This window comes from Dipteris shenzhenensis, chromosome 10 (genome assembly GCF_047967505.1).
Source record: "Dipteris shenzhenensis isolate YYH24624 ecotype China chromosome 10, Dip_SZ_1.0, whole genome shotgun sequence".
Lineage (NCBI taxonomy): Eukaryota > Viridiplantae > Streptophyta > Polypodiopsida > Gleicheniales > Dipteridaceae > Dipteris > Dipteris shenzhenensis.
Genome location: NC_141605.1, coordinates 49,219,215 through 49,247,159, shown reverse-complemented (window position 1 = coordinate 49,247,159; position 27,945 = coordinate 49,219,215). Strand labels below are relative to the sequence as shown.

General features: G+C 45.5%; 1 protein-coding gene across 2 annotated transcripts; it reads right to left on the bottom strand.

Annotated features, from left to right (window-relative positions):
- On the bottom strand, positions 1–27,945 carry LOC147897929 (glutamyl-tRNA(Gln) amidotransferase subunit C, chloroplastic/mitochondrial-like). Of its 2 annotated transcripts, none has more exons than XM_087380611.1 (5): positions 27,725–27,945; positions 10,026–10,066; positions 5,598–5,653; positions 5,233–5,352; positions 1–355 (listed from the first exon to the last, which is right to left on the bottom strand). In XM_087380611.1, exons 1-5 carry the CDS (start codon positions 27,911–27,913, stop codon positions 324–326), a joined length of 438 nt encoding a protein of 145 aa, XP_087236737.1. In that variant the 5' UTR covers positions 27,914–27,945; the 3' UTR covers positions 1–323. The 2 variants fall into 2 exon arrangements, with proteins under 2 accessions (XP_087236737.1, XP_087236738.1); XM_087380612.1 differs by having other exon boundaries at positions 5,233–5,287.

The following is a 27,945-nucleotide window of genomic DNA, read 5'->3' as shown; positions in this document are numbered from 1 at the left end:
AAGTGGCTAAACCTTTTCACAGATTGAAGCAAAACCCTTCCATACAAGATGGTTGGAGGCTCAACTCATGCCCTAAAGCATGCTCGCAAAACCCTTCCATACAAGATGCCTAAAGCATGTTCATTTTACACTTAAGCTCTTCATAGATCAGAACAATCAATATAAAAACAATTACATTTGCATGAGGGTAAGTATAGCATTTTACCCTCAGCAATCCATTCATGTCTTTAAAGTATTTGTCTGCACAATCACAACTCTCTTTAACTTGATACATCACTCCATATTCTCGTTCAAAATCTTCGGTACCTTGACATAGGAACCTTCTATCTCAGGTACGGCAGCCAGCATAGCCTCTCTGCATTCAAAACAACCTATGCATTAAGTTTTTCCTCCTTAATGTTGAACTAAGCAAGAGAACCAATCCTACATTGAATTCTTGCTACAATTGTGTAGGTAGAAAGTACACCCGCTGAATCTCTCTTTCAACTGCACTGGCTAGAGTATTGTTAATGTGATGTGAATGCATAAACCTAGGAAAATTCCATTTCACAAGTGCACCCATATTCGGTAGTATCTAAGTGGGCAGATAGTGCAAGAACATGAACAAGCTCACATACGTCCTACTCATCCACGGAGGTTTTGGAGGCAAGCACAAGGGTAACGAAAGGATATCATGGGGGATTTCTCGGCCTCGGATATGCTCAATTATGGCAAGACTCACACACAAGGCAACCAAACAAATGTCAGTCAGTAGGGAACTTGGACACACACGAGAAAAATTATTGTGTCCGGAAGACATAATGGAGCGGGTGAAGAGGCTAGCCAATGGGGAAGACTGCAAACACATTAAATATTTGTTCTGAATTACTGAAATAGTTCGAAAATGTAGCGCTAGAATGGATATGTGATTTATTCAATCAAGGCATGCTGGATGGGTTTTCTCGGGACCAGCAAGAAAATTGGTGGGGGCCCATCTTTAAAGATGGGATAGAAACCAGCTTGCAAACTACAGGACTATAATGGTTGGCTCTGCCATGGCAAAGCTCTTCAGCGCCATTGTAGAACACAAACTTAGCAAATGGGCCAAGACCGCGGGAAAGAGGACAATTTTTCAAACCCTACATAGCAGTATTGATCATCTTGTCACCATTTGAGTACTAATAGGTTATTGTGCCAGAGTGCTAGTTCATTTGGATAAAGTCAACTCTTATAACTTAACTTTGCCCCAAAGGTTGACGAGGCTAGGGTTTATGGTTAGCCTTCAAAGTGATGTTTCATTACTTCAGTTGTACTTCGCATGCACCTGTGTGCTGCTGCTACAACATTCTACACCTTTCCTTCAATTTTTGCTCCATTGCTTCCACACAGAGACATCAGTGATATCAGAGCTGAGTTCCAGCCTTGCCCTGTGCATTCTAGCCTATTTGGGAGCAGTCTTGTCACATGAAAGAGGGAGCTACAGTCCCAAGTGACTTCCTCTGCGCCACCACCTGCAACAGCTCTTCTGCAAATCCGATTGCTTCTGAATCATTTTTGGAGCCGTCTAGAGTCTCTGCCCTGCTGTATGACTATCTGGAGCTGCCTACAGCTGTTACCCTGCTGTGCAAATTCTTCATGAGCTGTTTTCAGTTGTTTTGAACTGATTTCTATTGCACAATAACTGATGCAGCATTTCTGAGCTCAATTATTGCACTGTCGGAGCTCCAACAGCTTGCCAATCAGCTTTCTGAAGGAGCATTTCAGGTGACTCCTGTCTTTGAGCATTTCTCAGCTCTGTGAATTTTGAAGCTGTTCAAATCTTTTTTGAGGCATTTCTCTGCATTTTGGTGGAGCAACTTCCTTCAGAAGAACATTTCGTACTGTTTTGACACTAGTTTTCTCAACTCGTGAGCTTCTGCCTCAGCTTTCAGGTCCAGTTCAGCTCTATTTGCTGTTCAGACTGGTCAGGGCAGTTCAGCAGTGTTTTTCTACAGTCTGGTGCCCTCTGGAAGGAGTTGTGCAGTCACCTTTTCTTTCAGTGGACTTTTGCTTCAGTCTAGACTTGTTGCATTTGTTGCACTTGCTGTGCAAGCTTTTCTGTAAAGAAGTTGGCCTGCCTTGCCCTGTTCTGGCACTTTTTCCCTTGTGCCTCGGGTTTCACTTGCAGGTTATTTCAGTTACATAAATTTCGCAGGCTATTGACCTTAAAAAAGTATGGTCAAAATCAAACATTTGCAGTTGTCCTCGTGTTGTCATTTGATTCTCTTGGAAAGGGAAGTATGAATTCAAGGGAACACGAAGCTGAAGGAAGCTCAAATGAGATTGCAGCAACAAGAATGAAGCACAATACTAGGGTAGTCATAGAGACAAAACCCTAGCCTAAATAATGTCAAAAACATGTGTGGTGACTAGCTTACCCACAAACTCAACCTCTAATTTGAGATTAGGGGAGAAAAACCTTACAAAAGGGAAAAGTGCACCTAGTGTTGCCACTTCAACCTGGTATAGCCTTGTAGGCTAGTTAGGACTAGTGAGGACTAATAGGACACTTAGATCTATTGGACATCTGGTCCTAGTTCACTTACGACAATTAGTCCTTAGCCCTAAGTTGAGTTTTGGTCCCTATATAGGCCACCATTTGTACTTTCTCATTATCCATTTGCAAGTACACTTCAGTTTCGCCAGCTTGTTGTCTCCACCTTGCATTCCATCTTCCTTCCATTGCTCCTAGCATGCAACAATGTATCAGAGAAGGATATCTTGCTCCTACTTGCATCCCCCCCTCCTCATTGCTCAGCCCAAGTTCCTCCAAACACTACGCGCCGACCCGATGCACGATGAAATCAAGGTGGGAGTGGCTTTTGGTTGTATGGTTTAGCCATTTGTTTGAGGTCAGGAACTGACAATATAGAGCTCAACTCAGTCCCCCATTGCTCCAGCACACCTGCAACCTGCTGTGTGACTTCAGCGACCAGTTAGCAGCTCTCGATTGTCACGTGACCCTGCATTTCTACCTACACCACCATTTCAGCCTGTTTTCATGCGGATTTTAAAAAGGCTTTTGATATCATCCCATGCAAAAGTTTATCAGCATGGACAGAGAATACCAAGGTGCCTAAGAATTGTAGAGCAGTAGTAACTCACCTTTATGAGAAGGTTAGATGTCAACTCATGCCACATGAAGGGCTAATGCAAATAACATGGAGGTAAAACAAGGCTGCCCACTCTCACCCACTTTGTTTGGTCTCTACATACATAAGCTGGAAACAACGGTTATGAATTTCACAAGAAGAAGGCACTGATAGATCTCACCTTGGGCAGCAATACACTCTCATGTTGCTTCTGTAAATGGATGACCTAGTGTTATTTGCATAGAGCCAAGAGGACCTTTAGAGGTTGATGCATATTCTAGATTAGTTTTGTGACAACAGTGGACTCTCTCTTGATGTAGTAAAGACAAAGACTACATAGTAGCTAAATAATTGCAACCTAAAGAGCTGCCACACATTGCATACCTTGGGCAAAGCATTGATATAGTGAACACTTCAAATACTTCTAAACGAACAATTCATGTTGGCTAGACCAACTTACAATGCTTTGAAGACAGATGCAATCAAGGGAGCATCTGAAGATGGCACTTTAGATATTATCTATTCAGCACAGTGTTCACAAAGATCGTACTCTATGGAGTGCAGGTATGGGGAGGGAGCACACCTGGAATAACATCAAGAAAATCGAATTCCAGAATACTTTCTTGAGGAGAAATATGGGTATCAAGACCACAACTCCTTGCTCCATCCTTATGTTGGAGTTCTCTGCCTTGAAAAGACTATACCGATATGTCACAAACATGAAAGAGATGCCTAGTAACAAACTACCTGAGCTATTGTGGAAGAATGGATCTACACTATACAAGATGGGTCAAAAGCAAGCTCCTTACCACAGGTGGGTTTCCTGATGTAGATGTGATGGGCCCATGTGCCCTCTTGGCATGAGGCCATGGATACCATCGTAGTGGAAAGCCCAACGCATATGAATGGAGTGGATACATGCGATGAACTAGGGGGACAAGAAGGTGGAGGCTCAATAGATGTACTCTTATGTATCTGCGATGGATGCCCCTTATGCCCTCTTTTTGCTGCTCCATCAACACGCTTGAACAACCTTATTGATGACTATAGGATGGAGAAGGGATCGAATCTTTGCACATTGGACGGAGTACCTCCATGTGCCAAGAGCATCCCCTTGGGAATGACATGACAACTCTTCGTACCACAGCCTCCATCCATAAAAATTCTACTCAAAATCGAGGACTTGATCCTATAAACTTCTCTGTACAAACGATGCATACCGGCTTCTTTGTGCCAGATGTGCTATATCTATTTATGAGAACAGGGTCCTACCATGCATCACACCTTGTGCTTCCACCGCTTGTCACCGTTGGATGAACCAGGGGGCTGGGGAGGTGAAGGCTCAATGACATACTCTCATGTTTCTGCAATGGAGATTGAGTACGCTCAAGCCTCTCATGGTGTGACACACCTAAACCCCACGCACCCCCGCTACCTAAACGTTTTGCACATTGGACGCCGTACCTCCGCATGCCAAGAACATCCCCTTTGGAATGGCACGACAATTCTTCATACAATAATCTCCCTCCCATGAAAATTGTCCTCAAAACTCAAAAGGTTGATTCTCTCAATGTCTCTGTATAAAAGCTGCATTCTGTCTTTGTCCCAAATCAGCCAAATCTTTTTAGGAAAATAGTGTCCTACCATACATCATGTCTTGTGCTTCCACCTCTTGTCATGATGTTAGCCTATAGGAACCTCGGACTTGGGAGAGAATGGGATCAAGGGATGAATAGGAGAGCATGTGGGCATCAATCTACGTTGGTCTTGTAGTCTTAGGGACCAAATGCATTATAGTTGCCCAAATGATCTTTGGGTCCAAAAGCATAGCATTGAAGAATTGCTAAAAAAAAGCCAGTACTTGGACAAAGCACTATCCATATAATGGCCTTGGAATAATCAGCCATCTTTATAGGTCATATTATTTTTTGAAGTTAAATTGCTTACGGAAAACCATGATAACATGTTCTATAGTTCAAAAAGGTAGAAAATAAGGGAGTGGAAATCTCGCTAGCATAATAAAGCCATAGTAATCTCTTGAAAATATTCAATGCACTCATATTCATGACACTATATAATATGGTTAAATTGAATTAATATCTTGCACATGAAAAGATAAAACCTGTCCTCGAATTTTGAAGGAACATCTGAACGAGGTGTGCTTTGACATCCAACATCTGTGAGCAATGCCAATGCCAACGAGTCCACAATATAAAAAAGAGTGCATAGCTTCCAAAATTGTCTATGATCCACAACCATTTCATCATCATAAGAGTAGGACCCAAGCAACTACAAAAATCTACATATCAGAATTGCAAAAAGATATGCCATAATAAGTAGCTAACGACAACTGGAGAAAATGTGAAAGCCTAATAGCAGCCATTTTTAACAATTTTTCACTCAACACTATCACATAATCACAAAGGGAAGGACATGACCAGGGGGTAGACCATCACACACCAAGTGAAGAAGGTATCTGATATCTACCTAATCGAATAAAAGGTGAGACATTGTCCAAGTCCACTTCTTGAAGCTGCCCACACCTGAAAATAGCATTGTGTCAAAGAGTTAACTACCCACTATCGATGGCATAAAAACATTAAATTACTTTTACATGGGTTGTAAATGTTTCGAACATTTCAATCAACCAAATCTCCCTTTAAAAAGCCCATGCTCATCTTAAAGGACCATTCTATATAGCATTAAAAAGAATTAAAGGACCTCTTGAAGAAGGATGCCTTTTGTGGTCAAAAGAAGCGCAAATGAGTCTTGAAGACCTAAAATTTGCAATCACAAATGCCCCTATGTTGGTATGCCCTGATTTCTCACAGCCAGTGCTTGTGGAGGAAAATGTTAGTGGCAAAGGTAGGAGAATGTTGTGATATATATTGAAAGCAAAAAACTGGATGCCAAAGAGCTCACCTACCATGTTTATGATCTGGAAATGTTGGCCATCTAACATGACTTCAAAAAGCAGCATCACTACCTACCTGTATGGGAGCAAAATCAAAGTCAAAACTAATCATAGAACACTATTATTTTCCTTACGCAGCCCAACCTATCAGCCAAGCAAAAGAGATGGTTGCCATCGGTGCAGTCCTATAAGTTTGACATTCAGTATAAAAAGCGGAAAGAAAATGTGGTTGCAAATGCCTTGTCTAGGTCGTGGGCTTGCACACTACCTACAGTTTCTATAATTTACTAGGATTGGATACATGGCAAAAGAGTACATGCAGAAATCAAATACAGGAACCATTTTTTAGAATGAAATCCCTAAAAAGGGTATCCCGCAATGGAAGACTGATAGATGGGCCCAGGGATTACACACGGAAGTGTTTCACTAGAACTATGTGTGTACTCCAGATCCATTCATGCATGTGCAGACTGGCAAATAGACTGTGCTCAAAGACAACATAGAAGCAACTCTTATATATTTCCGTCAGACCACAAACTAGACATACCAAAAAGGTTCTCCTACTATATGCCTGGCATCTCTAGATCGCGCTCTACTAAGCTTATGCAAACTCTCCGTCCAAAGGATCTCTTCCACCTTGCTGTCCGAAAACGCAGCCTAGGTGGGCAGCTTCTTGAGCTAAGTCTGCAGCCCTCTGTAGGTCACCATCACCTCCTATATATAGGCCCAAGGATGGTCCTCCTGCTGCTCCTTCCTGCTCTTGGATTAGTGATGGTGAAATGAGGCCAAGGGGCCTCCCTTTTATAGGGCAGAAGCCCTCCCTAAAATGGCCTACCCCAAAACTGACCCAAACAGGCTCCCAACCGACCCCCGCATTGCAGCCTTTAAATACCCCTCTGGGGGCTCATTTGCAAGGTTTTTGCTGGCCCTGCCTAGCCACGTGGCTGGCTGCCACTAGCCTAGATAGGCCTGCCTCATTTCCATGCCCCTAGGGTCCCATAACATTTGCTAACCTGTGCATTTCTGTTCTCTCCACGTGTGGACAGCATCTGGATTCAGATCTGCCCTCCATAGTGGATCTCCTATGCCAGGTACCTGTCCTTTCTCTCTGCTGCCCATATGACAGCTCATGTGCTGCCCCATGTGGCAGCCCCATGTCTATTAGTACTATATGGTCCAACCCCCCGATGCACTCCCCATATGGGGGTCACAAGTGGGGAGGTGACTAGTCCTATTCCAACAAGCCCTCATATCAGGATCATCTTGAACTTCAATTGCATAATGGTTTGTTGTAGTTCTGAAACAAATTCTGTTTGGTTCTAGACTAGCTGGTGTTAAGGGAAATGCATTCTTACCCTATGGCAAGTCATATAAGCGTCATGAAGACATATGACATAAGGCACTTTTGGAAAGGTCCATGGACAGATTGTAGTGAAAGGTGTTGCTGAACGTTTGCCATGTCAGTAAATTAAAGTGGACAGCAAACTACCAGCTGATTCATTGCATCCATTACCCATTCCAAAGGGTAAATGGACACACATAGCCATGGATTCATCACGCGGCTGCCTTGTACAGATAAAGGATGGGACAGCATCTATGTAATGGTGGACAGGCTGACAAAAGAAGCCCATTTCATACATACCAAGGCCCAATATTCAACATCACACACTGTCTAGAAGTGCATTGATCACCTGCTTAAGCATCATGGATTTCCTCAAAAAATTGTTAGTGATAGAGATGCAAACTTATGGGTCATTTCTAGGAGCGGGTACTTTACTCACTCCTAGCAATGGTCAGTCTGAAAAGATGAACAAATGGGTAGAAGAAACTTGAGGCATTTTTGCAATGACACCTAGAGCTCGAGGGATAAATGGCTTGCACTTAACGAGTTTTGCCACAACAACACCAAGCATCTCTCCATCGGGATGAGCCTATTTGAGGCAATGTATGAGTGCAAATTGGAAAAGCCTTCCTCATTTGTAGACATGGCTCTGAAAATCAGCAAGCACGAGATGACTTGGGGAGGATGGAGACTTTCCTACAATTGTCTAAAAAGAAGCAAAAGAAATGTATGTGGACAGTGCCAAAGAAAATGAGGCACAGATTTCCGTGGAGCCAAACACCTGGAGCAATATGTCTGCGGGCCAAGAGCTTCCCAGAGGGAAGAACACTTGGCAGCACTCGCTACAAAAAAACCTGTTGTCGAAGAGGTACAAACGCGCGCGCTTGCGCACACACACATGTATACATTATGTGTGTATAGGTATACAAAAATGCATGCACGGAGCCTCTCTCTACCAAGATCCACTCATCCATTCTCACCCACCTGGTGGACTTGGTTCCTCAGACAACAAACAGAGGACCGCCACAATGATACCAGACTGCAGATATTTACCCCCCTCCTAAATTGAGATATTTAGTATTCGTGTCTGTGTTTGTATTTGTCTTGGGTATGGATGATAGCTTAGTGGCTTCACCGTATTTCTTTCTCTCTCCACACACTTTTTTTTTTTGGTTAAGTAGAAGAAAAACATTCGTCGCCATCCAAAGTGGAACAGCTACTTCTCAAAACTCGAAGCAATAATAAAAGACTTCTAACTGGGCCAGAGGAGGGTCTACAAGGGGATGAGCATCCTAGAGTGACCGATATAAAGAAGATCGCTATTGGGCTCTCTGGTCGTTGTATCATGCTCGTACCATTCGATTCTATGAGCACTCTTTAGTGGATGTCTTTCCCTATTTTTGATCTTCTCTCTCCACAAACACGCGCTCGTGCACATATGCATGTGCATGCTTATACACAAAACATGTATGTCTATATGATTTGATTAATAGACATATAGATGTGTCCATACATGTGTGTTTGTGTCTGTGTGCGCACGTGCAAGCGTGTGTGTGTGTGTGTGTGTGTGTAGATACATCAATTTGTCTATCAATCTAATCATACACACACACACATATGTTTTTTGTGTGTGCACGTGTGTGTGTGTGTGTGGAGAGAGAGAGAGAGAGAGAGAGAGAGAGAGATTATTAAACTCTTCGAAAGAACAAAAGGTCTATGAGACTATAAAAACCAAATACAATGAGCTGAATAGGGGTGAAGCCACTAAGTGGTCATCTACACCCAAGACAAATACAAACACAAACACAAATGCTGAATATCTCAACTCATGGAAAGGAGGGAAAATCTGCAATGTGGTATCAATCTAGTGGTCCTCTGTATGCTGTCGGAGGAACCAAGTCCACCAGGCGGCTAAGAATTGATAAGAGGATCTTGGCAGAGATAGGCTGTGACGGTGAATGGAGCTGCGGTGGCATGAAAACCATGACAAAGCGCTAACATCCGTCAATCTGCATGGTTCGCTATGGTCTCCTAGTTGTGGCTCTCCACTGTCACCTTTGTCAGCAATGTCCTTCGTCTGGTGAATATGGAGGGAATATCCCCAAAGCCTCATATGTGCATCAACACACTAGCAGATCTGTCGTGCCTCTGGCTCCGAACCCTGGCCCGCCATCTCCCTGGGAATTGTTGGTTCGTGCTATCTGACTAGAAACACCTTTAAATACTCAAATTTCTCAACAAGGTAGCATCGTTCTGGTAATTTGTCTTTCAAGATAAGCCATACCAAAGATTTTGATTAACAAAGAGCAAAAGGTCATCGGCAATATGCGAATTCAATCATTTGACCTCTTCTTGCTCTCATTTCATAGCCTTTTACCTTTTTAGTATTTAGTTATATCGCTTCATGTGACAAAATCGTGGTACTTACTCACGAGAGCCTTCCCTTGCACATAGATTGAGTCACTTTTCATTTCTTTTCATGCATTCAATGAAGCTTGCAAGACACCTATGGATGTTTAACAAATAAACAACCCTATGTGAATTTAAAAACAGAACTTAACAACTGCTGGGCAAGGTCAGTATGATCTCAAACAAAATTGTCTCTAAAAGCAAAAACATACATACATAGTGCACACAAGCACCCAATAAGATGTCTTACCAATCAATAAGCTGCTCCAGTTTTGGGTGAAAATCCTCGATCTTCAGAGTAGGGAAAAAAACAGGAGTGATATTAGTGTAAATGCATAAAAAAGATTAATTGAGAGATGCAGAAGAAAAAGGAATAACAAATTGAAACAAGAAACCATACAATTCCTAGAATAATGGAACAATATCAGACTTTCTTATCAATGTTAATATTAAAGACATTTCAATTTTAAAAAAATACCAAATGAAAAAACCTTCCAATTATTTGAAAATGTTTCAGAATTAACTTCTAGCAGATTTTGTAGTTGCTAAACAAATCCAATATAAATGCCCATAGCATCAAATCCCTATTGCTAGTTCCAACAAAAAATGTTTTAGTATGCATTCTCATTTAAGGGCAACAAAGCAAATAGCGGTGAGAGTAGATACATGAGTTCTCAATGAGTCACCCTGTGCTGAGGGATTTAGGTATTAGGAAACTATTTCCCACCAAAACTTACTATGATTGCAAAACGCTTATATATTGCTTGATAATCATTTAAATTTAAGATGAATGCAAGGCTCATAATGAAAGGATTGAGAAAGTGTGTGAATTTTGAAGAATGCAATTATGTAGACCCTAGCAGGCCAAGCACAATGCCAAGCAACAAACGAGCCAGAAGTGGGCCACGAGCAGTCAACATGCAAACAGCTGACAAGTGGCAAACCAGCCACATCTCCACACTGTAGGCAGACAGCAGTCTATCAACCACATGATGGCCAAGGTGCCACATGGTGACTCGTCCACATGGCAGCCATCTAGGGTCGATTCTGAATCTCTTTGCCACTGGTCAGGTCATGGCAGAGCTTGGAATCCTACCAGAAGCAGCTACGATGTCACATGGCAAGGTCTGAAGGTGGTTCAACAACAATACTGTCATGTGCACGGATTGGTATCTGACGTGTACTGGGTACACAAGACTAGCTCAGGTAGCCTGGGGAGGCTTAGAGCTAGGCAGGCTTGATTCTCGGGTTGAGTGGCAAGGGTACGAACCAGTTAGAGGTCTTCACTATTTTTGGCGCTTGGGGCTCGAGTCTATAAAAGGGGCCCAGGGGTTCAGTTCTCAGTGAGCCGATGGGAGCAAGTTTCGTTCCCAGGTGCTAGGTATGATCCTGGATTGAGTCACGGACGCGCGCCTGCATCATAGCGTAGCCCAAGGCCCAGTAGCAGATCCCAGGCTTCACAACGCCACCTGGTGGTATGGGACATCAGGCTGGTTTGGATCTGGTTGGGAGTTCGTGCCAGTAGCTCAGCTCGTGGCTCGGAGGGGACATCTCCGGATTCGGGATCATATCCCGTAGATGTCATGGTTGGGTGGTGAGCAGCCTGCTCAGTTTCTCACGTTGTGTGTGTGTTCTTGTGTTTGCTTGCAGATCATAGGTTTCAGGAGTGCTGGGACGTGTCAGTTGGTATCAGAGCCAACTCCTGAGGTAGGAACTTCTGTTCCAAGAATTCTGGACGATTTGTTCCTCCAGGTATGCCCTAATTTCGAAATTTGTGCTGCAAAGTTTTTGTTAGGATCATCGGTTATGGGAAGTGGTCAGGATTTAGGGAAAAGGTAGGAAGCAGAGAGTGAGGACGAATTCGAGATTGCTGAAGGTTTAGGTAAGAGAGGGTGTGGGGTGTAGCTAGGAGAGAGTGGATAGGATGGGAGGAGAGGCGTGAGAGGGGCTGTTAGGTAGACGAAGGGTTGACAGGAACCCTAGGGGATTCCGAGTTTGGTCAAGGCTGCGCAGTGGGTTAGGTGATGCAGGTAGGTGCGCCAGGCTGGAGCGTGATTCGGCCAGGCAGGTAGGTGCGCCAGGCTGGAGCGTGATTCGGCCAGGCAGGGGGGTGTGCCATAGGCTGGAGCAGGGTGTGGCCAGGCTGCTCGGGGAGGCTGATGTGCAAAAAAGCACCACCCTCCAAGTTGGGAGGGTGGGGCGAAAAAAGCATCGACCCTCCACGTTTGGGAGGGTGTGCATGCTAAAAATAGCATCAACCCTCCAAGTTTGGGAGGGTGGGGTTTTCTAGAAAGCATAGCTTCCTAGAATAGCTACACCGTCTCCTTTATAGCCTGACGAAATCCCAAGCTCAGCCACAGCTTAGGCAAGAGTGCGCAAGAAGACCTCTCCACACCTCTACCAGATTTTCGTCACCTAGGTACGGTTCGCAGCAGATTACCGTACGGTACAGCCAGCAGCAGGACCAGCAAAGGGAGTCTCTGGGTTCACCTACACGAGCTGATCGCCAGCTTTGTACCCCTTCTTCTCGGCCAGCTTCTCTTCTTTCGTCACCTCCTCATAGGACGGTTTTTTTCTCTACTCCACTCTCCTTCCAGCTTCGATTCCCCCAGTCACTTCTCTCAGTTCGCTACTCTTTTCAGATCACATTTCAGAAATGGCTGATTCTATAAATCCTGAGTTTGCCATGGGAGATCATGATTTGGACTACCCTGCGGAGGAAGACTAGGGTCTCTACAACGATCTGATTACAAAAAGCCTTCAATGAATTCACCACTGCTCTTGATGGAAAGTTTGAGCAGGTTAATGCGAATCAAACGGGGTTGACGCAGCAACTCCAAGGGATTCAGACTACCCTCACACTTCTGACTAGCACTGTTCAGGCGCTCACGCATGTGGATGCCATGGCTTCAGTGTTAGGTCCGAACATAACTCCAAATCCTTTTCCCGGAGATCAGAAGTCTCGAACCAAGGAGGTTGTTGACACTTGGTTGCACAAGTGGCAAGTACACTTCCAGTTCCACCCGTACCCAGATGACAAGAAAATACAGCTTGCAGCCGGCTTCATGTCAGGCAAGGCTTTGTTATGGTGAAAGGAACTCCAACCTAAGCCTGTAACATGGATAGATTTTGAAGGGGTCTTCACGAAGGAGTTTCTGAAGAAGGAGGACGACTATGATATCGTAGGCAAGCTTAAAGCCCTCGATATGTCCAAGCTGAACTTGACTTTTGAGGTTTATCTTCAAAGGTGTCGGGATTTGCAGACCAGAGCTACAAAGATGGATCCAATGACCTTGTTAGGTTTCTTTGTGGATGGTTTGCCTGATTCGTATAAGTTGCACATCAAGAACAACAAATGTACCACGTTGCAAGAGGCCATGAATTACGCGCGTATTTATGATAATACCATGGCCAGTGCAAAGGCAACCACAGTTTCCGACACGAGCGGGAAGAACAAACGGAAGTTCTTCCAGTCTACCATTGGTACCGGGGAGACGAAGTCTATAGACAACGCCTCCAAGAAACACTTGACTCAGGCAAAGAATGGTCGAGCCCGTTTCCTTCGTACCTTGAAGCTTAAGAAGGAAGGATGTTGCTTCTACTGCGAGGAGCGGGGCCACACCAAGAATGAGTGTCCAAAGCGCAAGAATCAAAAGCACGCACTGGGACCAAAGCTCTAGGCGGGTGTTCCGTAAATCTCTTCTTGGATATCAGCTTTATTCACCTTTACTTCGAACTCCACAATTACCTCTTGCTTCATTGTCTGCATTTCAGTTTGAACCAAATCCTTGACTGTGGAGACTAACTGGGGGGTTGCTAGGGAATCCTTGCAAGACTTTTTAGCCTCGTTAATTACCTCCTGCTTACCAGGTCCTTCAAGGACTTGGATTCTAAGCATCTATGTCAAGGGCATCCACACGCCCGTGGCCATGCTAGCTGGTGCCAGCGCAGGCAGCCAAGTCAACGGTCACGCAAGCCTCCATACAGCCATGCAGGAAGACTATGCAGTCAGCAATCAGCACAAGCTCAACAGACAGTCAACGCCACATTATTGTAGGTCAAAAACACAGAGTTGACTGTTTGGTCAAAAGTCAGCGCGTTAACTTTTTTGTCAACTTTGCCTTTTTGACCGGCTTGGTCAATAGCCGACATTGACCAATTCGGCCAGGCTGACCTATCAGCCTATAAAAGGGCAGCCTTTGGCCCTCATTCTTCATCCACTCCTCAGGCCTTCAAGCCTTCAGAGCAGCAAAGCCCACCCCGCAACAGACCAACACGGTAGCCTCAGCCTCTTTAAGGATCTAGTGAGGATTCACCTCCTCTAGGTAGTCTAGTCTTCCAATTTTGCAATGAGGGTTTCAACCCCTTCGTACAGTTGTATTCAACCCTTTGGGCATTCATTATTCAGTTGTATCTATTTTCCTCTTCGGAGGTCCACTACATTCTCTCCCTCTGTTTCTCTCACTCAAATCCACAGCATCACTTTGTGTATTGAGTGCACCATCTTGCAGTTGCAGTTAGTATTGAGCAGAAGAGAGAGTGAGGATAGTCTATCTCTCGGTCGGCGTTGACCATCCGACCAAGGTCAACGGTCGGCGTTGACCAAGTCAGCCAGGCTAACCTACCAACCTATAAAAGGGCAGGGGCAGCCTTTGGCCCTCATTCTTCATCCACTCCTCAAGCCTTCAAGCCTTCAGAGCAGCATAGCCCAAGCCTCCCCGCAGCATACTAGCAGGATAGCCTCAGCCTCTTCAGGGATCTAGTGAGAATTCCCCTCCTCTAGGTAGTCTAGTCTTCCAGTTTTGCAATGAGGGTTTCAGCCCCTTCATACAGTTGTATTCAGCCCTTTGGGCATTCATTCTTCAGTTGTTTCTATTTTCCTCTTCGGAGGTCTACTACATTCTCCTCCCTCTGATTCTCTCATATCCACATCATCACTTTGTGTATTGAGTGCATCATCTTGCAGTTGAAGTTAGTATTGAGCAAGAGAGAGAGTGAGGATAGTCTATCTCCCGCTACATTGGTATCAGAGCTTCATATTCTTTCATGAGACAAAGGGTTATCCTTTTTTTTTTTTGGGTATTTTGTTCCTTCCTATATATATTTTTTTTGTATTTTGTTCCTACATACAATTGTATTCGGCCCTTTGGGCATTCATTATTCAGGTGTATCTATTTTCCTCTTCAGAGGTCCACTACATTCTCTCCCTCTAATTCTCTCTCATTCGGGAAGCAAAAGACGAACACGATCGAGAGGCTTGGGAAGCCAAGGAGCTTCGGGACCGCGAGGCTCAGGAGGCCAAGGAGCTCCGAGAACGTACTGCTCGAGAAGAGAAGGAAGAATGGGATCGGCAACTTCTCATTTCTCTACTCCGACCACAGGGGGCAGAAAAGGAGAGACTTCCACCTCCAACCAAGCCTTCCTTTCTGAGGAAGCTCAACTTCACACGGTACGATGGTAAGCAGGAACCCTTAGTGTTGACTTCGTGGCTCAATCAGTTTGAAAGCTATTTTTTAGTGATGCCTACGAAGGACAATGAGCGATGCATCCTAGCATCCATGCACCTCACAGGCAAGGCAGTCACCTGGTGGCTCAAGTGGCAAAAGGACCACTATGATGCAGATGAGGAGCCACCTTTCTACAAGTGGATAGAATTCTCGAAAGATCTTTGATTACGGTTCCTACCAATGCAGTACCTAGACAGGCTCCAAAGTCAGTTCTATGAGCTACACCAGGGAGACACTAAGACGGTGAATCATTATGCCAATGCATACACTCAAGTGTTTATACAGTTGCAGGTGGAGGATAGTCAGAAGTTGAGCAAATTTCTCCATGGGCTGCGTACAGACATCCAGTGGTATGTCAGAAGTTTCAAGCCACGGGATTATGAGTGTGCATATGAGCTTGCTCAGAATTTTGAGCTCATGCACAAGGGTCAAGGATCCAAGCAGGTCAACAATAAGAAGTCCAAGGATTCCACGCCAGCTGACGGTGGCAATGGACAGCAGAAGAAGAGCTGGATGGCAAAGGACAACAACGGCTATGGCAGGTACTTGGATACAGCGACACGAGCACTCTATGCCAAGGAAAACCGATGCTTCCATTGTCATGTGCCGGGCCATAATAAGAAAGATTGCCCGCATTACCAGAAGCTTCTAATAGCAGGAGCCGCATCAAGTGGTTCAACAACAGCTTCAACAACCTCAATAGTCATTGAGGAGCTTGATGCACTACAGACTACAGGGACAACCTCCGTAGTCATCTAGGAGCTTGAAGCTCAGCAAAAGGGGGAGCCTTGTCAGTTTCCCAATATGTTTCAGTTTTATGGACAGGTCGGTGGTCAGAAGGTCCTTATCCTGTGTTAGAATTATAGATATAATTCAGCAGTGACCAATGTAATTTAATAAGCTAGTTAGGGGCACTTTTCCCTCTTTAAGAGGTTTTTCCCCCTAACCGCAGTCAATCCACTAACTATGGTTAGTGACTACTAGGGTTTTGTCACTAGGACAAAACCTTATCTCACTCCTTCAGTTGTATCTCTCTTACTCTCATCTATTTGCAACTAAGCTTTCAGCTCTCACTCTCTCCTGCTTCTTGCTCTCATTTGCCATTTGGTATCAGAGCCTCGTTGAGCTCTTGCCTCCAGCCCAAGCTCCTCGTGCCCGTACAGTTGGTGCTCCTGCTGTTACATCCCGTCCGTACAGCCTCTACGTGCGTACCCGTTCCATACAGCTGTGCTCAGCTCACACGTGCGCCGGTACAACTCCATCGCCGTATCAGCACTTGCATCAACGTACGGCCGTACAGCCCCCGTACGTACCTGCACAGTACTATCTGTTCCGTTGGTGGTATCATCGATGTACAGCCTGCAGTCGTACAGCTCCGTACACAGGCGCGGTACAACCTGCAGCCCCATACGTACCTGCGCCATACTTACTGCCGTACAGACCGTACGGCTCCTGCACTAAATTCCATACATCGTCGCCATTGTACAGGTCGTACAGTTGCATTTGACCTTTCCTGCAGGCACTCTTGAAGTTGGTCGTTTGGCAGGTAGACTTTGCAAGAAGCCATTGTTTGGCAGAGCAATCTTTGGACAGATTTGAGCACAACCTGTGAATTGGGCATTTTGTTAGATTTGGGGCTTTTGTCCATTTTTTGGCACACATTGCAAGCAAATTGCAAAGATTGGCCAAGAAATTGTGGCTTTTGCAGGAGATTAGCTATTTGGGTGAAATTTGGCTCAATTTCAACTCAAAATTTGGGGCTTTTGCAGATCTAATCTGAAATTTGGGGCTTTTGTTCAGAAATTGCAGATTTGGGGCTTTTAGTAAATTTGCCCCTTTCTAGTTGCAATTTCAAGCCACAAATTGGGGCTTTGGTGTTGGGAGAGCAATTTGACAGTTTTCAGTTCACACTGCCTTTCTTGAAGTGTTTTGCAGCACTTTTGGCAGATTCTGGAGAGCTTTTGATGCTTGGACAGATTTCTGACAGGGCAAGTGCAGAAATCTTAGTTTCGTTTACAGCCAGTGCTTGGCTGTGTTTTTTGGGAGTTTTGCATTTCATTCCCAGTAAGGGAATTCAGTTTTGTATCTACTAAAATCTCTTTCTCAGATATGGCCCAGCAAAATCCGAATGATTTCCCGTTCGGTGGTCTTTCACAAGAAGACAAGTTGGATGGTACCAACTACTCCCTATGGAGTTTTATGGTACGCAATATTCTGATTTCTCGCAATTTATGGGATTATGTGAATGGGGATGAGATCCGACCAGCAGGTATGGCACCTAATACCCCTCCCCAGCAAGGAGGTGGAAGAGGTCGTGCACAGGGTGCAGTTGCAGGACAGGTTGTTGGTGCAGCTGTAGCCACCACTCCAGAACAAAAGAGATGGGATTCATGGGATACCTTAGCTTTGTCATGCATCTCTCTTTCAGTGAAAAGATTTATCATTCCGCATCTCCGGTCATGTAAGACCTCAAAGGCAGCGTGGGATATCTTAGAAAGCATGTATGCAGCCCGGAATGATGCAAGGGTATCTTTCTTGAAAAGAGAGTTAAGTAATACACATATGGAAGAGGGTGACTCCATGTCAGTCCACCTCACAAAGCTACAGGATCTCAGATAGCAATTATTGAACATTGATGAGATTATTCCTGATTCAGAGATGATTACCACCACTTTGAATTCTCTTCCTGAGACTTATCTCAGCTTTCATACCTCGCTGAGCTTATCATTGAGGGGGGCTGCAAATCCTCTCACTTTTCATGAGTTGATAGGACTTATGCTTCAGGAAGAGCAGACCAGGAAAAATTTGGCTTCACGTGCAGGTGAACAAGCTATGCTCTCAAAGTTCAAGTCAAAAGGAAAGGGACAGGCAAAGACATCAGTAAATCAGCCTTCCAGTGGGTCAGGACAGCCTTCACAAAAGGCTAAGAATGATGCAAGTAAGCCCAAGAAGAAGGGTTTTTGTCATTACTGCAAAAAGCCAGGCCATCACATTGCAGAATGCAGGAAAAGGCTTGCAAAAGAGAAGAAAAACAGCTCCGGTATGGCTGTTTCAGATTCAGCTCCTCATGCATCTGACAGTGGGGATGCTGTAGCCAACTTTGTTGGATAGGATTATGCCTTTTTATCTTGCATTTCAGATTCTAGGCTGGGTGCTCCAAATGCTCGGGATAGTACAGCCACTTGTAATGATGATACATATGCCTTTTTGACTTGCAGTTATGACCCTTCCACGGATGCATCAGCTTTCAGTGTCAATGAAACACTGAATACTTGGTATTTTGACAGCGGTGCCTCCAAGCATATCACTTCTAGAAAGTGTCTCTTCACTTCCTTGCATCCACCTCCCGTTAAAGTCACTTGTGCCAACAACTCGTCATATTCAGTACGTGGTACAGGAGAAGTTGAGCTTACCGCCATTGATGGCTCAGTTTTCAGACTTTCAGATGTCTTGTATGTGCCTGGTATCACCAAGAATCTCCTTTCAGTGTCCACTCTTAACAGGGCTGGATTTCAGGTCATCTTTGAGGATGACAAATGTGCTGTCCGAGACAGAGAAAATGATTATGCCTTGAGATTATCTGGTACTCTGCTGCGTGGGCTTTTTCAGCTTGATCTTTTTGAGAAAAGAGCAGCCCATGCTCTTGCAATTTCTACTCCTACTGCTGCCATGCAGAATGCAGAGTTATGGCATGCCAGATATGGCCACATGCATTACAACAGCTTGATGACACTTCAGAAGCACTCTATGGTTGATGCATTGCTACCTCTTGAGATACCTCCTCCACATGCCTATGAAGGGTGCATTTTAGGCAAGATGCACAGATTCCCCTTCAAAAAGGATGGTTCGGTTAAAACTGTCCGAAAATTACAGCTTATACACAGGAATGTCTATGGTCCCATGAGGACTCCATCATTGGGTGGTCATCTCTACTTTGTTACTTTTATTGATGATTACTCCAATTTCACTTGGGTCTTTGGCCTGAAGTGCAAATCAGAAGTGTTCATGGTGTTTAAACACTTTTCAGCCATGGTTGAAAATGAATCTGGACTCAAGATACAGACATTGCGCACAGATAGAGGTGGGGAATACTTGTCTGCAGATTTTGATGCTTTTCTGAAAGGCAAGGGTAATGTGCATCAGCTCACAGTGAGGCTGACCCCTCAGCAAAATGGCAAAGCTGAGAGGAAAAATAGAACTCTTATGGAGATGGACAGATGTATGCTGAAAAGCAAACACATGCCTCACAAATTCTGGCTTGAAGGTCTAATGTGTGGCAACTACATCTTAAATCAGTCTCCCACTAAGGCTTTGAAAACAAAAACTCCCTATGAAGTCTGAAATGGGAGAAAGCCTTCAGTGGATCATTTCCGTGTCTTTGGATGCCTTGCATATGCTCATGTGCCAGTTGAATTTCGGCATAAGTTGTCAGATAAGGCAATTAAGTGCATATTTGTTGGGTACAGTGCAGAAAGCAAGGGGTACCATCTCTACAATCTTGCTACACGCAAGATCATTGTCAGTAGAGATGTGATATTTGCAGAAAATTCAGCTCACACTCAGGCTGAATTTCATATGCCTTCTTCTTCAGAGAATGTTTTTGAGGGGTTGCTACCCATTGCCTTGGGTTCCCCTGCTGATATTTATGATGCAAACACCCACCTTCCGATGCTCCAGTTCAGCCACAGGATATCTTGCCACCTCCACAGGCAGTGGAACATTTGGTTCAGCAAGAAATTGCAGACATACATGCAGCAAAAACAGTCCCAAACTGGCTGTTACAGACTCTCAGGGAGAGTAAGATTGATGCTCCATTACCTGGTAGGACTCGCAGTGTAGTAAGGCACATGGAAGGTGCTAATTCAGTGGAATCAGCATATGCAGGTACTCTTCTCGATGAGGAGGAGCCTGCAACATTCGAAGAAGCAAAGGACAATGTCCATTGGATGAATGCCATACACGATGAATTGCAAGTCCATTCAAAAAAATCACACTTGGGATGTCGCAGACTTGCCACCAGGTAAACATGCCATTGGTACATGATGGGTTTTCAAGGTGAAACGGAAGCCAGATGGCTCCATTGACACATACAAGGCAAGGCTGGTTGCCAAAGGCTATGCTCAGAAAAAGGGCATAGATTATGAGGAGACCTTTGCTCCTACATCCCGGATGACCACCATCCGATCTGTTAATGCAATGGCTGCACATTTTGAGTGGAATGTTCATCAGTTGGACATTAAAACAGCCTTCCTAAATGGAGACTTGTTGGAAGAGGTTTATGTCAAACAACCTCCAGGCTTTGAAATTTCAGGAAATGCACTTCAGGTATGCAAGCTGAATAAATCTTTGTGTGGGCTGAAATAGGCCCCCCGTGCATGGTATGCCAAGATTCGTGCCTTTTTGACCAGCAAGGGGCTGCACAATAGTCCTACTGAGAGCACCCTCTACATCAAGAAGGATGGGGGGGAAATTTTAGTCATCATTCTTTATGTCGATGACTTACTGCTCACAGGGTCCAATGAAGATAATATTGCAGATTTCAAAGCTGATTTGCAGACCAACTTTGACATGTCAGATTTGGGCCTGCTTCACTTTTATTTGGGGATCCAGTTTTCTCAAGAGAGACGTGGCACTATTATGTCTCAGTCCAAGTATGTGCAGAAACTCTTGGACAGATTTAACATGCATGATTGTAAGCCCATAGCCACTCCCATGGAGCTGGGGCTGAAACTCACAATGCATGATGCAGGAGAATCAGTTGATGCCACGTTTTACAGTCAGGCTGTTGGATGCCTCATTTATCTCTGTAACACTAGACCTGATATTCAGTTTGCAGTATCTCAGGTGAGCAGGTATATGCACAGCCCAAAAACTATGCATTGGCAGGCAGTTAAGCACATCTTCCGTTATTTGCAGGGCACGAAGTCTTTTGGCTTGTTATTTCCCAGGGGGGGTGACTTGCAGATGCATGCCTACAGTGATTCAGATTGGGCTGGTGATTATGACACTAGGCAGTCCACTAGTGGCAATTGTTTCTTTTTGGGTAAAGCTTGCATTTCCTGGCTGAGCAAGAAACAATCTACACTGGCTACCTCATCATGTGAAGCTGAGTATAGGGCAGCTTTCACAGCAACAGTTGAATGTGTCTGGCTATGCCGTCTATTTGCTGATCTTCATCTGTCATTGGAGGGTCCTTCTCCAATTCTCACTGATAGTCAGAGTGCCATTGCAGTGGCAAAGAATCCAGTGTTTCATGCTCGCACGAAGCACACTGAGGTTCACTATCACTACGTCATAGAGAAGTTGCATGCAGGAGAGATCAGTATGATCTTTGTGTCCACACATGACAAATGTTGCAGATATTTTCACCAAAGCACTTCCACGTGAAAAGTCTGAGGCATTTCGCAGTGCCCTGAACTTATATCCATTTGGTGATAAATCATCCTTGTACATGACATTGGCACTGCAAGGGGGTGTTAGAATTATAGATATAATTCAGCAGTGACCAACGTAATTTAATAAGCTAGTTAGGGGCACTTTTCCCTCTTTAAGAGGTTTTCCCCCCTAACCGCAGTTAGTCCACTAACTATGGTTAGTAACTACTAAGGTTTTGTCACTAGGACAAAACCTTATCTCACTCCTTCAGTTGTATCTCTCTTACTCTCATCTATTTGCAACTAAGCTTTCAGCTCTCACTCTCTCTTGCTTCTTGCTCTCATTTGCTCTCTCTCTCCCATTCTCACATCCTGGCAGACTCAGGAAGTTCCAAGGACATCATCTACACCACAGCAGCTCAAAAGAGTTGCCTCTTACGCCAATGGAACCAATGACCTTGAATGGTGCATTTCCAGGGCAGCTGATAGAGAGCAACATGCAGGTAGCTTCAACCACTCTGAAGATCTCAAGGTGGGTACACAGGCACTCAGCAGCACGACAGGAAGCCCCTTTCATACCCTAATTCGAGTTTCATCAGAGGGGAATATCACGAGCATCCACACACCCGTGGCCATGCTAGTTGATGCCAATGCAGGCAGCCAGGTCAATGGTCACACAAGCATCCGTACAGCCATGCAAGAAGACCTACGCAGCCAGCAATCAGCACATAATCAATGCCACGTCATCGCAGGTCAAAAACACAAAGTTGACTTATTGGTCAACAGTCAACGCGTTGACCTTTTTGCCAACATTGCCTTTTTGACCGACCTGGTCAACGATCGGTGTTGACCAATTCGGCCAGGCTGACCTATCAGCCTATAAAAGGGCAGCCTTTGGCCCTCATTCTTCATCCACTTCTCAGGCCTTTAAGCCTTCAGAGGAGCAGAGCCCAGGCCTCCCCGCAGCAGACCAGCAAGGTAGCCTCAGCCTCTTCAAGGATCTAGTGAGGATTCACCTCCTCTAGGTAGTCTAGTCTTCCATTTTGGCAGTGAGGGTTTCAGCCCCTTCATACAGTTGTTCAACCCTTTGGGCATTCATTATTCAATTGTATCTATTTCCCTCTTTGGAGGTCCACTACATTCTCTCCCTCTGATTCTCTCACTCATATCCACAGCAACACTTTCTGTATTGAGTGCATCATCTTGCAGTTGCAATTAGTATTGAGCAGGAGAGAGAGTGAGGATAGTCTATCTCCCACTACAATCTGTCAGTTGTGTCCTCAGCTCTCTCACCTGATCTTGTAAGAAACAATATGTGCATGATATCCAATAATGGGGCAGCCAAAAAGACCTCTCTCATATATATGTGCATAAGGAGAGGGTGTTCAAGCTGCAACTGTGGCAGGTTTCGCCCTGCTGGAAGGATCTGTTGGAGTTGATGGGGTTTTTGAGAAAGACGTGCGGGAAGAGAGGTTGGGCCAAGCTTTACTGGCCATGTCTCCTGCAACCCCTTGCTGAGCTAACCCCCCAACTGGGCTAGGGGTTTCAGCCCAAATCGGAGTGTAACATGAAACCATTATCTCATCATGTAATCACAGCGAGACCTTCTTTAAACCTTTAGCAAGGAATTATACTTATGCACCATAAAGAGAGAAAGGAGATGAGGGTAGAGAGAGAATAGAGACGACAACCGATTGGGTCCTTGTACCCACTGAGGGCCCCCTCCCCCAATCAAGGGAGAATTTGCTTCAATACTTGGAGAACTGAAAGATACAACTAACACTCTTCGAGAGAGCACGGAAACGCACTTTTGAAGGGTACACTGTGCACACGTATTGCAGACCCGACGACTTGACAGGCAACTCCAACCGAAACCGAGACCTTGATAAGTCCACACTGACAATGTAGGGCACGTCTGCAAGGCAAGGAAGAGGCTTGTTCTGTCCAGTGGAATGCAGGGTTACTGCAAGAGTGAGAGAGTGAAAGCTGAGAGTAATAGAAGCTGAGAGAGAGCTGAGATATGACTAAGAGATAAAGCTGAGAAGTGAGCTGTGCAAATTGCAAAAGAGAACTTAACGAGCTGATGAAACAGGACCCAAACCTTACTCCATTTGCTACTCCAAATCCCCCGACTGTAGTGCTGCATGTACACCTTCCAGGCAGGCTGATCTGGACTGCTGAAGTCTGCTGCTGTCAGGGTCTGTTCTGGAGTGCATAGGGGCTGCACAAAGGGTTGGAGGGGAGCTGCACCTGGAGGAGCAGATGAGGCTGGAACTGAATGAGGAATGAGGGCTGCAGGCCCCCCTTTCTATATGGGGCTGTGGGGTGAGCCAACCAGCCCCAAACTGGCTCACTTCTAGTCGGTTGGTTTGGGCTGGCTGGTTGGCCCTTTGCTCCATAAATGGCAGCCTAGGGAGGGAGGGGCACAGGGCAGCCTATAAAGGCAGCCCTTTCCCCAGGCCATTCTCACTTGATGGGAGTTCATTGGCTCAGCCCTGAGGGGGCTTTTCTGGGCTGACACCTAGACCTACCTAGAACCCTAAGACGGAAACACTACCGTACTGTTCTCCAGTGGGTACTAGTGAACAAGGACTAACTATCTGACTTGACCTAAGGCTGAGAGACTAACCTATGTAGCCCGTGCGTGACTGTCCCTGGACAAGGGCTCACAATGGGGTCACGGCATACGACAGAATATCCTATCATAGGAACTATTTGCATTTTGTCGATGTAGCCAGTGTGTCACACTGCACCCAAGTGCACAGGTTTATGTGACACGGGGTTAGGTGACGAAGGAGAGGTTGCTGGTGCTGCTGACAAGTTTTTACGAAACTCGCACTGCTGCTGACGGGCCTTACGCCATTAATGGGCTGGTGGGCTATTAACAGGCTAACAAGCTGGTGAACTGTAAGGGGCTGACGGGCTGACGAAGGGCTAACAAATGAAGGAGCGGAGGGGCTGACGAACGAAGCAACCAAATGCAGGAATGGAGGGCTGACGGAGATCAGCGACGAAGGGCTGAGCGCTGAGGGACGGAGAGTGAGCAAAGGGGAGGGAGAGAGAGTAGACAATACGCCAGAAAATACTAGGCTGAAAGATGAGAGAATAGTGTGATGGCCACATCCTTGCATAAGATCTCCTTTCCTGCCTAGAGAGCCTCCAACTGAAGTGCCTAAGCTTGTTGATGTGCTCCCACATGGTGGCTGACTTGGTGGGATTCAACACTCTCACCTGCACTTCAAGGGAGACTCTCTCTCTCTCTCTCTCTCTCTCTCAGATAACGTATTTCAACTCTGAGATTGAGTACTAGTCTTGAGTTTTGATTTTTGAGCTTAGTTTAGTATAGTACTCTGCAAAGGGCCTTAGCATGCCCTTTGCTTCATCCCACAATAGCTTGTATGAGTTACTCTATGATTGTACTTTGTCTCATAGCCCAGGAGGCCTCCCAAAGGCAGTAATACATCTCTCTCTCTCTCTCTCTCTCTCTCTCTCTCTCTCTCTCTCTCATGGTACCGCATCAGATTATGTTCTCCAGATTGATCAGAGCGAAGCCCACGGTACCGCATCAGATTATGTTCGCAGAGTTTGGAGCTACACCCCTAGCGCTAGATGCAGCATTTCAGTCAGTTACACACTTGCATAGGATTAGGCGCTCGGAGACTCAGCAGCAGGCAGAGCACGATTACCGTGGCTAGCACTGACATCCTCGCAGATGTTAGCGGAGAGAGGTCATACTTTTTGTTGGTACCACACACTCTCCACATGGCTCACCTCGTTGGGCTTGGATATGGATAGGCTGCCACCATTTCGATACAGCATAGATGCCCCTCGCCTCCCTCTCACTCGACATGAGCTCAGTTAGGTTATCAGGGCAGATTTGTTGCAGCTACACACGTTTCGCACTTGGGTTCATCCCACGGAGCTTCCTACGAAGATGGCCACATATCGTGACCATTTTCTCAGGATTTCAGAGGATGGCTTCATCATATCCCAAGGATATATCGGCGTTCATATGTCGCACTCACTCAGGATTGCCTTGGGCCAGCTCAGGGTATCTTCCCACAGATTAGACGTTGAGGCCGGCAGGATGCGTCGTACAGCTACCGGACATAGACCCAGGCGAGAGACTAGGATATGCCCTTGTTGCACTATGGGGGAGGTGGAGACTGAGGAGCACTTTGTTTGCAGATGCCCTTTATATTATGAGATCCGTGGCAGATTTCACTGTTTATTTGGGCACGGATTTGGATCTCTCTCTCGGATTATGGAGTATGAGGATCAGTATTGCTTAGCGTTGTTCATCAGGGAGATCACCAGATACAGAGAGAGATTCCTCAGAGAGCACCGTCGCATCCCTGCCAGAGACCTGGTTATTCATGAGGAGCAGGACGAGGCGCAGGACCATGAGCACAGAGATAGCCCGTCTTGCCAGAGAGCACCGATGGTTCCATCCCGAGGATGTACATATGACATGATCCGGCAGCACCGCAGGATGATCTTACACAGAGGCCATACCCGTCGCTTTATTTCTAGACGACGAAGGATGATGGCAGATTTTCGGAGGAGATTGCTCCATGGGGACTTGGCACCGCCAGCAGCCCACTTGACACTTGCCCAGATCTTCACACTCATGGCAGGAGGCATGGTCGATGGCCATGACTTCCATCATTTCTTTGGATCACAGACCCCTTAGGGAAGACGATGTTCCTCATATTTCATATTTTACATTTTGTATCTAGGCATTTTTGGTACTCTATTTCATTTCATTTTGTATCTAGGATTTTTGTAGCCATTTTTGGCATCTTAGCTATATTACGATGAGGCCACCTAGTTCGCGCATCGTTGATGATGTATTTTCCTTTCGGATGATTTTGTGTCCCATAGGCCATGTATGGCCTTCCGTGGACCTTTACTAAAATTTCTTTCTTTCTTTCTTTCTCTCTCTCGCGTGTCACCCCTCAAGCCCCATCGCTTGTCAAGCCCCTCAAGCCAGTCGTCGTCATCGTTCAGCCCTCAGGCCAAGCCACCAGCCGTCGCCCGTCATTCGTCACTCGACCCTCACCACAAGCCTAGCCACCAGCTGCTCATCACCGTCGACCAGTAGCTCTAGACAGTTCGTCGTCCCACAAGTCGAGGAGGAGTTTCCCGTCGACAAACCCTAGCAACCACCTAACCTTAGTCGCCACCATCGCCGAACCCTAGCCCTTCTACTAGGCCGAACCCTAACATGTCTACTAGCAAAGGCAAAACCCACCCTAGGTTGGGCTGAACCCTTGGCCCAGCCTGGGGGTTAGCCTTAGCGAGGGGGATCCCTTAGCATAGACCACCAGATGGAGTTCCCCAAGACTAAGCTTTTTGCCACGACTCCAATTGATCCACATGAGCTTATTTCCTACAGCAAGAACTCGGAGCATTGCATCTCTGGAGAAGGCAATTTCAGAAATGAAAAGCAAGGGCAATGAGGGAATACTTCAAGAGGTTCTACAGCAATGCAATATAGCAATGCCTGCACCACAGGTTGTGACCAAGGTACAGGAATTGATTACTACTCAGGTCAAATCGATGAAAGAGGAAATTTCAGCGACAATGGAACAATAAAATCAACAAAAAGGAAGTGTCACATGCCCTTCAAGTTTAGGGTGGATTTAGGATGGGAAATTAACTATGACTCCGAGACTAGAGGTTTCTTTATTGTGCTAGTATCTATCGACGCTCTAAAGATACTCAGTTTGATGAAACCATCACAATTTGACTAGATTGAATCTAGTCACGGATACGAAGAAATTTAGTAGGAAAAAGCTGTTACGAAAGCCGTATTTCTGGTTGTCGAAGATAAAGGGTCCCTATAAAAGAAAAGGAAGACATGACGTTTGCGTTCTCCAGCAAAAATTTGTGCACCCTTCAATTGAGAGGCCAGCAAAGCTGGCAATTTATGTGAAGGCATGGTAAACGCCTCTGCTTTCGTGTATTTTATTCTGGCTCAAAGGAAAAGTTTTCAACATGTCTTTCCATGAGCATGTACTTGATGTTAAAAAGGGGCTTAAATGGTAAGGAGAGCGATGGCTTGCCTCCTTAGGGGTAAGGGTGATGCGAGCTTTTTCGGCAAGCTGGGCAACGTTGGGAGGCTCGATTATCTTCCGGGGAGCGCTGCTGGAAGAAGAACAACACCGACAGGAGAGTGGCATTGAACGCCCAAAGCGAGGAGGAGCTGCGAGAGTGGGAAGAAGCTTACAAGTGCCCCTCCAAGCGATGGCCATCACTGCAAAAACAACGATTGTAGCCAAGCACT